At 46.8% G+C, this 14,055-nt stretch overlaps 1 protein-coding gene across 4 annotated transcripts in view; it reads right to left on the bottom strand.

The window, feature by feature from the left end:
* PDK3 (pyruvate dehydrogenase kinase 3) overlaps positions 1-14,055 on the bottom strand; it is a 1,369,253-nt gene that overhangs the window by 435,868 nt on the left and 919,330 nt on the right. For all 4 annotated transcript variants that reach the window (XM_069637291.1, XM_069637294.1, XM_069637292.1 and 1 more), the window contains exon 7: positions 1,382-1,458. In XM_069637291.1, coding sequence (XP_069493392.1) covers positions 1,382-1,458 — 77 coding nt within the window. The remainder of the gene's footprint in view (positions 1-1,381; positions 1,459-14,055) is intronic.

Raw genomic sequence — 14,055 nt, 5'->3', positions numbered from 1 at the left:
TGTGTCTCTGTGGAGTATCACTGTTTCTTTTGTCAGATCTGGGGAAACACTTGAAAGAACGTAATCACGTTGTGCTCTCATCAGGCACATAGTCTTCCAGGTGTAGCCCAGGAAGATACTAAGAGGAGACACTGATGTAACTCTACCCAGTTGCTAAAATACATTATCACGGCGACAGGTTTTTGATGTGGGATCACATTGCCAATCTACCGCTCCCCCGTCCCCTGATCGGCCTTATATATGCCCCAATTACTGTGGTTGTTTTTTTAGTCTACAATCTAGACTCTCAAAAAAAATATATATTTTTTTTCAGACTGTGGTTGCGTGACCCCCTGGACATGACGCTGTGGCCCCACAGTTTGAATAGCGCTCACTTAAAGGGAGAGTGACCACTCTGCATCAGCTTCCTGGATATATGAATGGCCTGTGATTAAGGATACAGGGGACAGTTATTACAGCTAGTCTCTAGTTTTACTTTTCAAATTGCACAAACTGGACCTCTTAAAGGGCAGCGTTTAGATTTCTCTTAGCCTCTGAACTAAATGAAAGGCACTTCTTTGGGAATTATGAGGGCTTTGTACAGATTCTCTGTGATTCTGAAAGTCAAGCACTTTCTCCCTTAAATGGGCAGGACCGCCTTCTGAGAAAGAGTCTTCAAAGGACCAGAGTCTTTGAAAGATGGCAAGGGTCACTGTGTGGGGAGAAGTATCTTGACTAGAGTAATGTCTAGGTTTATTTGAGGAGACCCTGCTGTGATTATAGGGAGGTATGCTCCATTTAATTGTTCTCTGCCCCATGAAAGAGACTAAGTAAGGGGCGCCAGGGGATCCTCCCCATTCAACCCCCGGAACCATCTCTTACTAACTAACTCATGAATGCTCCTGGCTCTCATGTTGACCCCACTAGATGTCCCCAGAGTCAGTACAGGAGCTTCGTCACAAAGTGCTTTCCAAATGCCTACCTTATGCCTATAAAACAACCCACACTGTTGCCTTTGCCAATGCTCGTTTTGCATCCATCAAAATACCCTTTGCCCATGTATACTTGCCATGTGATCTGCAGCAACAGATGAGCAAGCTTTGATCATTTCCATTGTCTGCGTCCCAGTATGTAAAACGTCAGCATTTAATCAATACAATTCTTGTTTGTATACAATGTGACTTCATTGGGAAATCATACATTTTAGATTTAATTCAGATGCTCTTGCTAGAATATTTAGTTTGCTGGGCAGCAGTTCTCAAACAAAATTACTTTTGTACATATTCAAGGGTGTTCAAATGTCTTGGGACACATTTTGTTGATGAGCACAAATTTACAAAGAAGAAAATCTATTGAAAGAAGAAAATTCCACGGAAAATCGCAAAACAAAGTTTTCACCTACCTTGAAAAGCTCAAACAGCATGTGGAACAGATGTGATGGAACATACACCACTTGAATAGGTCTGTCTGGTACTTTAGCTGAAAATAATGAACACAGATTCAACAATATGCTCCAGCGTAAAGTGATGCAAACACCAAATTCAAACAAGTGATTGACTTGTATTTTAAAATGAAAAATGCTATTGCGATATCCTCCACTCTTTAACCATGCCAGGCTTTGTTACCTTTCCTACAATCTGAATGTTATAACAAGAGTAAGTCATGTTGTGTAATGCCTTACAAATGTAGGTACTACGGAAAATGGTACTGCTCATCTGTGGGACGATAACTGTACAACTGTTGAGTGCTACAGAGATCTCTTTCCACACTCTAAAAGATTTGATTAAAATCATGATCACGCCCAACGACCCGTCAAACCAACACCACATTCCATGGCCCACCAAAATGGGAAATCGGCTGTAACCTTCCAAAGTGGTTAAGAACCTAGGAATATTAGCAGACGATTAACTCTCGAACCGCAAGTAAACGCAGTAGTAAATAAGTGCTTATTCCATCAACACACATTCAAGCGGATACTACCTTTATTCACCTTGCCACATCAAACACTCGCCATCATCTCCCTCTTCATGTCAAGAATATACTACGCCAGCAGCATCAATCGCGGAATGTCAGATTACCTTAACAAAAAAACCACATCAAATACAGAACGCAGCAGTTAAACTACTACTCAGACTCACTAAGCGAGAACACACTACACCAGCACTGCATTGGCTACCAGTCAGAAAATCATTCTTGTTTAACACACTCTGCACAAAGAGTGAAATTCATACAGGAAAAATCTCAATCGTCAAACCAAACAGAACGCTAAGGTTCAGCAACATTCGCCTCGAACCAAAACAATACTCAAGCAGACATTTTTGTGGGTCAGCATTCTCCTGCATCTCGGAAAAACTTTGCAACTCACTTCTTTTTTTTAAACTTTAGATTTTTATTAGCATTTCAATCCAAACAAGACAAGGGCCATTGGTACATATCTCATAAACTTCAAATCAGTCCTTGAGAAACATAACATTTCCCCAGAATACCCTCTTTCCCAACCTAAGTACGGATCCCCATAGCGATACCATTGGAGAGGGCCATGTGGATAGACAGTCTGTCAGCACGCCCTTCCTCCACAGGGACCACAATACCCCTAATGTGGGGTGATCAAGTAATCTACTAGGAATAACCTTCCGTGGGGCCCACAAAAGGTCCCTTACTTTGAGTGGACGAGTATCCATATCTTCTAGGTAAGTCCAATACGTACCCTTATCGTCTTTCATGTGCTCTAGGAGGACCCGGAGTTGAGCCGCTTTGTTATAGTGCCGGAAGTCAGTGACCCTCTTGGTCCTTGAGGGTTTGCCTTGCCAAATAAATCCCTGCACCTCCGATTGGAAATCTCTCCAGATATGTTCAGGAACCTTTGTGGGGAGGACTGTAAACAAGTACAGTAGTCTTGGTAAGATGTTCATTTTTACTGCCGTCATGCGGCCATACCAAGACAGAATCATGTTGCCCCACTGTTTTAGATCCCTCTTGATGTTGGTCATTAAGGGATTGTAATAAGCGAACGCCAGTGTCGGGAGGTCCCTAGGGAGGAGTACACCTATATACTGAATGGCAGTTTTTTCTACCCTGATCCCAAGAAAAGTGGGCAAAGAATCTAAGATCGGGTGGTGTGCTCGAAGGGGGAGCAACACTGATTTGGATTTGTTGATTTTCAACCCTGAGAATGCCCCAAAGGTTTTAATTATAGCGAGAAGGGGGGGGGGGGGGAGGAAGCGACCTGTGTGGGTCTACAATGTAGCCCAGGATGTCACCCACGAACATGGAGAGCTTGAATTCAACCAGACCCCTACAAATCCCCATTATTTCTGGGAGTGTCCTCGCTGCTATCGCTAGAGTTTCCATTGTGAGGGCATCCATGTCTAGTACCACGGGTAAGGTTAAAAGAGACTGTGAGCTCCCCATTTACTTGTACTTTTGCTGTGGGAGCTCTGTATAGGGCGGCTATCCATTTCCTCATATGTTCGCCGAATCCCATTTTCTGAAGGAGGACCATCATATACCGCCATTCCACTCTGTCGAAGGCTTTCTCCGAATCGAGAGAACGCAGGCTAGCATTTAGGTCGGTTTCCTGTGCATGGTGGATAAGGTCTATGGTCTTGCGGATGTTATCCGACCCCTGGCGTCCCCTAATAAAACCCACTTGATCCCGGTGGACCAGAGAGGGCATAATTCCCTCCATCCTCCTACCGAGCACTTTAGCCAAGGATTTTAACATCAGTGTTGAGTAATGATATTGGGCGGTATGAGGAGCACTCGTCGGGTCCTTACCCTCTTTTGGTAACACCACTATTATGGCCCCCATGGTCGTCTCGTGTAGGGCCCCCCCCTGAGAACTGTTATATACTTTAGCCAGTTGTGGGGCGAGGGTAGAGCGGAATAATTTTTAATACTTCACTGAGAACCCATCTTCCCCCAGTGTCGTATCTCCCTTCATTGTCTTAATCACCTGGACAATTTCCTCCACCTCTATAGTGGCCTCTAAATTATCTGCTACCTCTCTTGCTAGTCCAGGTATAAGGATCTTTCCAAGAAAATCTTCAATTGGGGCATTGTTACCGTCAAATTCAGATTTGTATAGTTTTTCATAATAACCTTTAAAGATCTCACCAATACTCGTGGTGTCATAGGTTAACCCACCCTCATAAGATTTCGTGGCTTTCACCATTTTACTTTTCTGGGCTTCCCTCATTTTCCATGCCAAAAATGTGTCCGCCCTTTTCATAATATTTTTGGTTGAGGAATTGGAGGCCTCCTTCCGTTGGGGATAGTAAGAGGTCCTTTAATTGAGACTTACACTGGTCTAGAGCTGCCGCTTGGTCCGGGGTGATGGAGTTGCCCAACAGTTGTCCCGGCTGTAGTACTGCTATTTTATTCCGCAGGGGCTTTTCCTGTGTATTTCTTTCCCTGTGTTTTCATTTGCCTTTTCTTTTGCACCCCCACTTTTATCAGGGCCCCCCGAATGGTGGCTTTGAATGCATCCCGTAATATATGTGGGTTGACCTCCCCATTATCATTCAATTCAAAGTACTCTATTATATTTTCTAGCATCATTTTGGCGATTGCTGAGTCTTTCAACAGGGCGTCGATTCATTTCCATCTTCCTGTATGTTGTCGACCCCAGCCTCCCAATAAGGTAATCCTCACTAGGTCATGATCAGACCAGGGGACATGGTCCACCCTGTGGCCCTTCGCATGGGCAAGCAGGGGATTGTCTACCAGGATATAATCAATCCAGGAGAAGGTCTTGTGGATTTTCGAATAGTATGTGTATGGATTGGGTCACCCCCCCGTCGAGCTCGGGAATGTGTCTTCCAGGCCCAGCATTGGTTAATTTTGCAAAAACTCTGAGATATGCGGCCGTCTGCCACCTGGAGAGATTGGAGTGCCATTCTCTTTTTATCTCTTGAGGGGTTCATTACCATGTTGAAGTCCCCACCCACTATTAGGGTGCCTTCCACAAAGAGTCTTAGTTTGTCCCTTACCTCCTACCAAAAAGCCACCTGTCCTTCATTCGGACCATAGACCACCGCTAGGGTCAATCGGGTGACCTGGAGCTTCCCTTTAACTAGTAAGTAACGACCTTCCAGGTCTTTAATCGAGGCCTCCGTTTTGAAGCCTATGTCACTGGCCATAATGATCGCCAACCCCCTTTTCTTTGTACGAGGTGTGAATTACCTCCTTATTCCTCTACCTCAGAGGGACAGTTCTTTACCCATCACCCAGAGTGTCTTCTGGAGGAAGAGCAGATCCAATCTGGCCCTTCTAAATTCCCTACTTAGGAGAGAACTTTTTGTAGGCGAGTTCATCCCCCTGATGTTGAGAGAGCCTATCTCTAGTACTGTCAGCCATTCTTGAGAGTAAGAGTGTCACTAGTGGACATCACCAGGGCGTCCCCCTGACTTAATTTGCCTTGCTTTTGCCCCGTTCATGGGGCTTGGTGTGAGTTTGAGACCATTGTTCCCCTTTGTTCACTTCTCCCTCCTCCTCCCAACCCCTCTCCCCTGTACTCCTTCCTCTCCTGGTGAAGCTTAACCCCAACTTCTCCCCCTTTCTTCCTATCAGTCCTGCAACAATTACTCCGTGTCCCCCCTCATCCCTTCCCCGGCGCCTGGTGTTTGATTGGACCACCATCATGCCCGCTACGGCCGGGCCGCTTTTTCAAGTTTTCCTCACCCATTGAGCCCCCCTCATACCAATCCCCTTCCCCATCATGGAAGATGTCTTCTCCCTGTAGCTCCCTCATACTTGCTATTCGCTGAGGAAGCTCACTGTGTCTTAGATCAGAAGGCTGGATAGCCTCCCCGGTCCAGTCTGGGGCCCCAGTCATCCTTCAGGGCTACCCCTGCCTCTGTCCTGGGTCGGTGGGGGAGTGTTCAATGTCTTGCATTTTCTGGATCTCTGGATTTTCCTCCTGTCCCTCGCATTTCCTTTTCCACTTGGGCCAGCCACTGCTTTCCCAATGGGGTGTCTCTGGTTATTGGTAGTATCCACGTATTCCTGAATTGCCCCTTTGATGTCAGCTTCAGTGACTAGGCGAGTTCTCTGGCCCATATATTCAAAGGACAGGGAGAATGGATAGCCCCACCGGTATCGTACCCCCTTTTCTCGCAGACATTGAGTCAGGGGGCAGCACAGTCTTCGTCTGGTCAGCGTGAAAGCAGACAGGTCCTGAAAAATGTATATTCTTGCATTGTTATACGTGATATTGAGATCTTTCTTGGCTTCCTCAAGGATTTTTGTTTTTCGGTGTAGTTGTGGAAGCGCAGTAAGATGGAGCGGGGGCCCCCTGCTCTGACCCCCTTCCCTGTACGCCCTGTCTATAGTGGGTTCTGTAGTCGCCTCTTTCCCAAACAGGAGGTGGATCACATCTCTGACCACACAACAAATGTCTCTCTCAGTCTCCCCGTCCACCTCCGGGATGCCAAAGAACCGGAGATTGATCCTCCTCTCCCTATTCTCGAAATCGTCCATTTGCAGGGCTCTTTCCTCGTCTTTCTTTTCCAGGGCTGCCAGTCTTATATCGATCTGTGTCTCCAGAATGGTAGATGATGACTGATTAGTTTCAAGTTGGAGCAACCTGTCCTCTACTTTGTCCACTCTTTGATCCATTTTCTCCAGCTTTTGAGCTATGTTCGTTCGCATATCTCTGATTTCTTGCAACACGGAGGCAAAGCCCTTCTGCATTGCCGTGGCGGCTTTAGTCGGGTCCCCGGACAAGTCCATCTCGTTTTCAGGGACAGAGTTGTCCTAGCCCCTTGTCCCCTCTTAAAATCGGAACTCCTGGAGGGCTTTCTTCCAACTCATATAGCTACGTCGTGTCTGATGTTGATGCGTTGGTTCCAGCTCTTAGGGCTCTGGTGTGTTTACTGCCAATGTGTTATACGTGTGGTCGCAGTGTTAGCAGGTTTGACACTTTTGCACTGCCTCTCTTGGACGTGGCTGGTGCCGCCTGTTAGGGAGAATTCTCTGTTTAGGCTGAATTTCCCTACCTAGTGAGTCCCCCAGCAGCTTTGCTGGATTTCTGGGGTTTAATTTTTTTTCTCCTGCCAAGAGTGAGACTCTTTTACCCTCACTCTTGGACATGTTGAAGTGTGTTTTCTTGGTTAAACCTTGTGTTGAATGGGCTATGGGGTCTTTTACTCCATAGGGCCTCATGTATTTTTGTGATGTGGGTCACACAGCACCCTCTGTGCCGTGACCCAGGGGTGTCCTAGGGACTCCCCAACATAGACTCCATACCCTGGGACTGACTACTGTCTCCCAGGGCATGTAAAGTCACCAAAGACTTTGCTAGTCTTGAATCCTGAACAGAACCAGTACAAACCATCATATTGTGGACGTACTGGCTGGGGCAATTCGATTGCCCCAGGGTCTGTTAGTCGAGGGGGCACGTCTCCGTCCCCCCTGATCGAGTTTTGGCTGGTGGCAGTGGAAACTACTTTTTATATTCGACCGCGAATATTTCCCTATGGGATTTCCCATTGTTTTAGGCTAACACATTTAATTATTTATTTACGGTAGCCTTAAACATACCGCCGGTTTATATATTTATTTTTATAACTCCGGTTGGGACTTTTTGCCAAAACTTGATTCAAAAATGGCGTTGGTGTTCGCCTCTGTAACTCTGACCCAAAGTGGAGCCCTTTGTCCCACTTTTGGCGGGCTTCTCCACAGAAGCCCTCCAAAGTGGTGCCACTCTGTCTGGGGTACTTAGGAGGGGTGGAGGGGGATTTAGGCACCCTGGACTGAGTTACCTTGGTAACTCAAGTCGCACTCCGTCCTGATTGGCCCAAGTGGTGAGCCGCCCGGCTCACCACTTAGCATGTTTGAGTGACAGCTAGGCTGGGTGAATGGGGGTTTGCTGCATAAAAGCAGGGCTTTGGGGACTGGGACTTCAGAAGTCGCCACAGGACCAAGAATCCGACGAGGGAAGAGCTGAGCCGACCTGCTTCGACGACACCACCCGGTGGAGCCCTGCTGAACCGTCTCACCACTTTTTCCCGACGACCGAGGAGAACTCTTAACGGAGTGGCTCCTTCCCTTGACTGGTGGGGACAACCAGTTTTCGCCTTCTTTCCGTTCTTTGAGGTATCTCGTGGCCGCCTTGCCTGTGCCAAGCACCCCGGCAACCGGAATACCACACTTTACCCCCATACCGCGAAAGTCGGTACCAACCCTTTAACCGGAGGACTCCGCGGCTGGTTTCTTCCCGGGCAGTGCTACGACCTTTCTCTTCTGCTCTTCAGCGAGATATTCTTCTCCCCTGACCGACGTCGAGCCTTGCTGTCGCTGCCTGGAACAACTGCCCCCGCTGGAGGATCCTTTCCGCTTAAGGTACTGTGTTCCGCCTGGCTTCCCTTGCTACCGACTGTACGGGGTAGATTTAGTCCCCGGCTTTCGAACCTGGGAGTGCCTGGGACACTTTGGCTAAACTTTCTGAGCCACTCTAAACTCTTTTTGACTCTTTGCAAGACTTTGAATCTCTAACTAACAGTGTGATCTTGAGCACATTTTCGCTCCGGCTACTCTAAGAGTGGGCCCTGCCTAGTGACTTTTGCTCACCTGTGACTTTGTGCTTCTTTAAGCCTATTGCAAGTGTTCTGGACCTGAGAGTGGTGTGTTTAACCCATTTCTGCTTTTTCTCTCCCCTTTCTTGGAAACTACTAGAGTGTCATCTAACGTTAAGCACTCACCTCTGTTTTAATTAAGTGGTGTTAACCTAGAGTTGTCTAGATAGGAGAAAGGATTGAATCTACTTTCATTATAACTGTGTTTGAAGTTTTTACTATATTTTTGCTAGAGTGTTTTTAACTTATGTGTATTTTAAATAAATAACTATCTACTTTTGAAACCAAGCTCTGGTCAGTGTTTGCTTGTGCTATTGTGTTTTGGTACATATTGTGTATACTTTACATACTGCCTAACTCTTCTTGAGAGAAGTCTGACTGCTCAGCCACAGCTACCAGGTAAATCTGGGTGGTACAGACTGCTACCAAAGGGGTTTACTGCTCTACCTGTAGTCTTAAATCTTTTGCAGTGTTCCCCAAGGGAACTGCACAGGTTTCTGCCTAACACTGGTGTACAGCGGTGGGATTTGTATTGAGTATACATTTTATTGTGCTTTAGATACCTTAGTGCAACTAACCACAAAGCTTAGCACTGAAAAAGTAAAAAACTCTAACATGTCAGTTATAGAAAGCTATAGTCAAGAGTCCCTTGCAGCCAAAACTGCTGATTGTTTAAGAGTGCTCTGTAAACATAAGGATCTCCTGACTAAGGGCAAGAAAATGGAGCTGATTGAAAGATTGTTAGCTAACCAAAGTCTGGGTGATGGTTCAGAGGAACCTACCACTCCAGCAACTGTAGATGACAGTGTTGAAGTTAACATGGAGCAAAATGTTGATGTTTCTGAGGAAGAGTCAGAAGAGGAGGGTGAGGCTGTTGTAACTGTCCCCCCTAGGCCTCTGCCTGCTCTACCTGCTGTGCCTACTGGACCTTTACCAGGTCCCACATTTAGTCCTCAGTACTTTGAACTGGAGAAAATGAAGCTAGAATTGGAGTATAAGAAACTTAATGCTCAAACTGACAAAGAACTAAGGCTAAGGGAAATGGAGCTCAAGTATGACTTAGAAATGAAGAAATTATCTGTTGAGAATGTTTCTCTCTCTGGCTCCTCTAGAAGTTCCAGTCCTAAAAGACCCCGGATGCCTAAAGAATTGGTTGGTATGTATGAGCCTAAGTTGGATGTGTTGGATTGGTTGTCTCTGTTTGAATATAATCATGGGCTCCAGAACATCACAGGAAATGACTTACTCACCTGGTTGTTCTCTAGGCTTCCCCCTGTTGCAACTGATGTGGTAATGGAGATGGGGGAGGAGGATAGGAAGGACTATGAATGTGTGAAACTAGCTTTGATAGCTAGGTTTGGGAAGACCCCTTCCCAGTATCTTAAGAGGTTTAGGAGCCTCAAAAAGCATGATGGTACCCCTTGGGCTACCTGGGTGAATGAATGTTTGAAAAACTTAGAGGGATGGATTAAGGGTTACAAGGTGAACACTTATGAAGGTATGAAGAATTTGTTTATGTTGGAGACTATTTATGATGCCTGCTCTCCTGAGCTCAGACAACACTTGGCTGATTCCAGGGAATTGGATTCCCGGAAACTAGCTAAGGCTGCTGACTTGTGGGTTGCCAACAGGGCCACTCACAAGGATTCTGGGGTAACTCAAAAGAAGGATGGGGAAAAACAGTCTAAGAAGGACTCCAAAGAGAATTCTAATACTACAAATTCCAAAGAGGGCCCCAAACAAAACTATAAGGGTAAGCCACAAGGGAAACCAAATCAGGCTAGTGTACCTTCTGGTCCCAGACCGGAAGGAGGTCAGAACAAGCCTCCATTCCAGCGAGCCTTTGGCTCATGCTTTGTTTGTAAGGCTACTGACCATGTGAAAGGAGATCCCAGATGCAAGGGTAAACCTTCAGGGGTCCAGCTTGCCTCCTTAGCCTTCGCTCCAGAAGAGGAAGTACATATGGCAAGTGGAAACTTTCTATTACTAGCTGATGAACCCACTGGAGTCTCAGCTAGTGTTTCTTTAGTCTCTCTGGGGTTGTGGGAACAACAGAATTTAGATGTCTATAACTCTATCCCAGATAATACTAAAGAGTATTATAAGGACAGTGTCCAGGTGAATGGTCAGGAGACTCCTGCCATTAGGGACACTGGAGCCAGCATAACTGTGGTGGATGAATCATTTTTCAAGGCAGAGGATGTTGCTAAGGCACCCAAATGCCTCACCAAGTTAGCTGGTGGGCCTGTGCAGATGTGTCCCCAGTTACCAGTTCTCATCCAATGTAATGATATGGCTGTAAAAATACCTGTCAGTGTACAATGTGAAGTGCCAGGTAGGGTTCTGTTGGGTAATGACCTCAAAGCTCTTGGAGTTGTATCTCATACCCCCAGACCTCCTAGCAAAAGGTTTCAGGAACTCACAAAACCTGCAAGGGAGAAAACCCTGAGAGGGTTATCTCAGGAGATGATGACAGAAATCACTCCTCTACCACTGGAGCAACTTACTGCAGTAACTACCAGATCAGGAGCAAAGGGGCAACCCAAGACTCCTAGGAAAAAGCCAGCAGCAAGCACTCCAGTGCTTCCAACAAGGACTTCCCCTAGGTTGTCCAAAGTTACACCTGTAACTCCACCTCCAGCTGAGGCTGAGAGGGAGGTACAACCCTGTGTGGTTGAGCTAGACTCTGAGGAAGAGCTAGAAGGAGGCCCCAACCTTATTGGAGATTTGGACCCTGAGGACCATCCTGAGCTGCAGTCTTTACTGGCAGAAGGTGGGCCTAGCAGGGCAGCTTTTCGTAAGGGGCAAAGAGAATGTCCAACTCTGGAGGGTCTCCGCCACCAGGCCGCTTCTCAAGCTGATGGGCAAGAGCCTGGGAAGTATAGGTTGCACTGGGAAGATGGCCTCTTCTACAGTGAACCCACTGAGTCTGAACCTGGAGACTACAAACGCCTTGTAGTCCCACAAGAGAACAGACAACAGTTCTTACAACTAGCCCATGAGATACCTTTGGCTGGTCACTTGAGTTTCAAGAAGACCAAGGAAAGGCTCTCACTCTACTTTTATTGGCCAAAGATGGGGGCTGAAGTAGATAGATATTGTAAGAGCTGCCATACCTGCCAGACTTCTGGTAAGGTTGGTTCCAAGAATGTGGCACCTTTAGTGCCTCTCCCAGTTGTGGGAGTCCCATTTGAGAGGGTAGGGATTGACATTGTTGGTCCCCTTGATCCTCCAACCTCCTCAGGCAACAGGTTTATCCTTGTTGTAGTAGACCATGCTACTAGATACCCTGAGGCCATTCCTATGAGGACTGTTACAGCTCCGGCTGTGGCTAAGGCCCTCCTTGGTATTTTTACCAGGGTTGGGTTTCCTAAGGAGGTAATCTCTGACAGGGGGTCAAACTTTATGTCCCACTACATGAAGGCCATGTGGAAAACCTGTGGAGTTACCTACAAGTTCTCAACCGCCTACCACCCTCAGACAAACGGGTTGGTTGAAAGGTTTAACAGAACCATGAAGAGCATGATAGGTGCTTTGGAAGAACCCCTTAAGAAAAAGTGGGACCTTCTACTGCCATGCCTTCTCTTTGCTTATAGAGAAGTCCCTCAGGAGGGAGTAGGTTATTCTCCCTTTGAGCTTCTCTATGGCCATCCAGTCAGAGGTCCATTGGCCCTGATTAAGGAGGGGTTGGAAGGTGCTCCTCCCCTCAAGCCAGTCAGAGTGACTGACTATGTGATAGGTCTCCGGAGGAGAATGTCACACATGATGGCAGAAGCAAGTGACAACTTGAAAGCTGGTCAAGCCCTGGTCAAACATTGGCACGACCAGAAGGCTAACATGGTTGAGTTTACTCAAGACCAGCTAGTTCTAGTTATGCTCCCAACAAGGCAGAGGGCCTTGCAAGCCAAATGGATGGGACCCTTCAAGGTTGTGGGAAAACTTGGAGAGGTCAACTATCTGGTGGATCTGGGCAGACCCAGGGAAGCTCCTAGAGTCTTCCACACCAACCGACTAAAAGCATACATCTCCAGACCTGATGTAGGAGCCTTGCTCCTAGCTTCAGCTGCAGAGGAGGAAGAGAGTGAATCTCTCCCCGATCTCCTCAGAGGTGTACCTTTAGATGAAAAAGTTGAAGGAGTCAATCTCTCTTCAGACCTGACACCTGAGCAACAAGAGGAGTGCAAATCTATGTTAAATCAGTTTGCCTCCCTGTTCTCACTGTCACCAGGCTTGACCCCTTGGGGCCAGCATGAGATACTCACTGGTGACTGTCTGCCAGTCAAAAGCAGAGGATACAGAATGTCAGAACATATCAGAGCCCACATCAAAGGAGAGGTCAAGAAGATGCTTGATCTCGGGGTAATAGAACCCTCTACTAGTCCATGGTCTAGCCCAGTTGTGTTAGTACCAAAGGCAGGATCCAAAGACTTGAGATTCTGTGTGGACTATAGAGCTCTAAATGCAGTCACCAAGACTGATGCCCACCCTTTGCCCAGGACAGATGAGTTGGTGGATAAACTTGGTGCAGCCAAGTACCTCAGCACATTTGACCTGACGTCAGGCTATTGGCAAATAGCCCTGACAGACCATGCCAAGGAGAAAACTGCATTTTCAACCCCAGTTGGCTTGTACCAGTTTAAGGTCATGCCTTTTGGACTGAAAAATGCACCTGCCACATTCCAAAGGATGGTGAACCAAGTTCTGGCTGGGATGGAAGATTTCTGCATGGCATACTTGGATGACATTGCAGTCTTCAGCCACTCCTGGGAAGAACATGTGAACCACCTAGGACATGTGTTGCAGGCTCTGAAACAGGCCCATTTGACAATCAAAGCCAGTAAGTGCCAGATTGGTCAAAGTAAAGTGGTCTACCTTGGACATGAGGTAGGAGGTGGAGAAATAAGGCCTTTGCCCAGCAAGATTGAAGCTGTGCAAAATTGGACAACACCAACTACTCAAACCCAAGTGAGAGCTTTTCTAGGCCTCACTGGGTATTACAGGAATTTCATTGAGAACTATGGGACCATAGCTTCTCCACTGAATGTAATCTCCTCTCCCAAATTCCCTAAAAAGGTAAAATGGAATGAGGAGTGCAATCAGGCCTTTGAAAAACTGAAGAGAGCTCTTTGCCAGGCTCCAGTATTGAGAGCTCCTGACTACCACCAACCTTTCATTGTACAAACTGATGCTTCCAATGTAGGTATAGGTGCAGTTCTAAGCCAACTGGATGAGAAGGGTAGGGAGCACCCCATTTGCTTCATCAGTAGGAAACTGAAGGATCCTGAGACAAGGTGGGCAACTATCGAAAGAGAATGCTTTGCTATTGTGTGGGCACTGAAGAAGTTTAGGCCATACTTGTATGGTTCTACTTTTGTTATTCAGACTGACCACCAACCCTTGAGATGGTTAATGCAAATGAAAGGGGAAAATCCAAAACTATTGAGATGGTCAATCTGCCTGCAAGGGTTTGATTTCACCATTGAGCACAGGTCAGGGTGTC

The sequence above is a fragment of the Ambystoma mexicanum genome, chromosome 7p (assembly GCF_040938575.1).
Source record: "Ambystoma mexicanum isolate Mex_15411 chromosome 7p, UKY_AmexF1_1, whole genome shotgun sequence".
NCBI lineage: Eukaryota > Metazoa > Chordata > Amphibia > Caudata > Ambystomatidae > Ambystoma > Ambystoma mexicanum.
The sequence above is the reverse complement of the archived record's forward strand: the minus strand, read 5'-3'. Positions and strand labels throughout refer to the sequence as shown.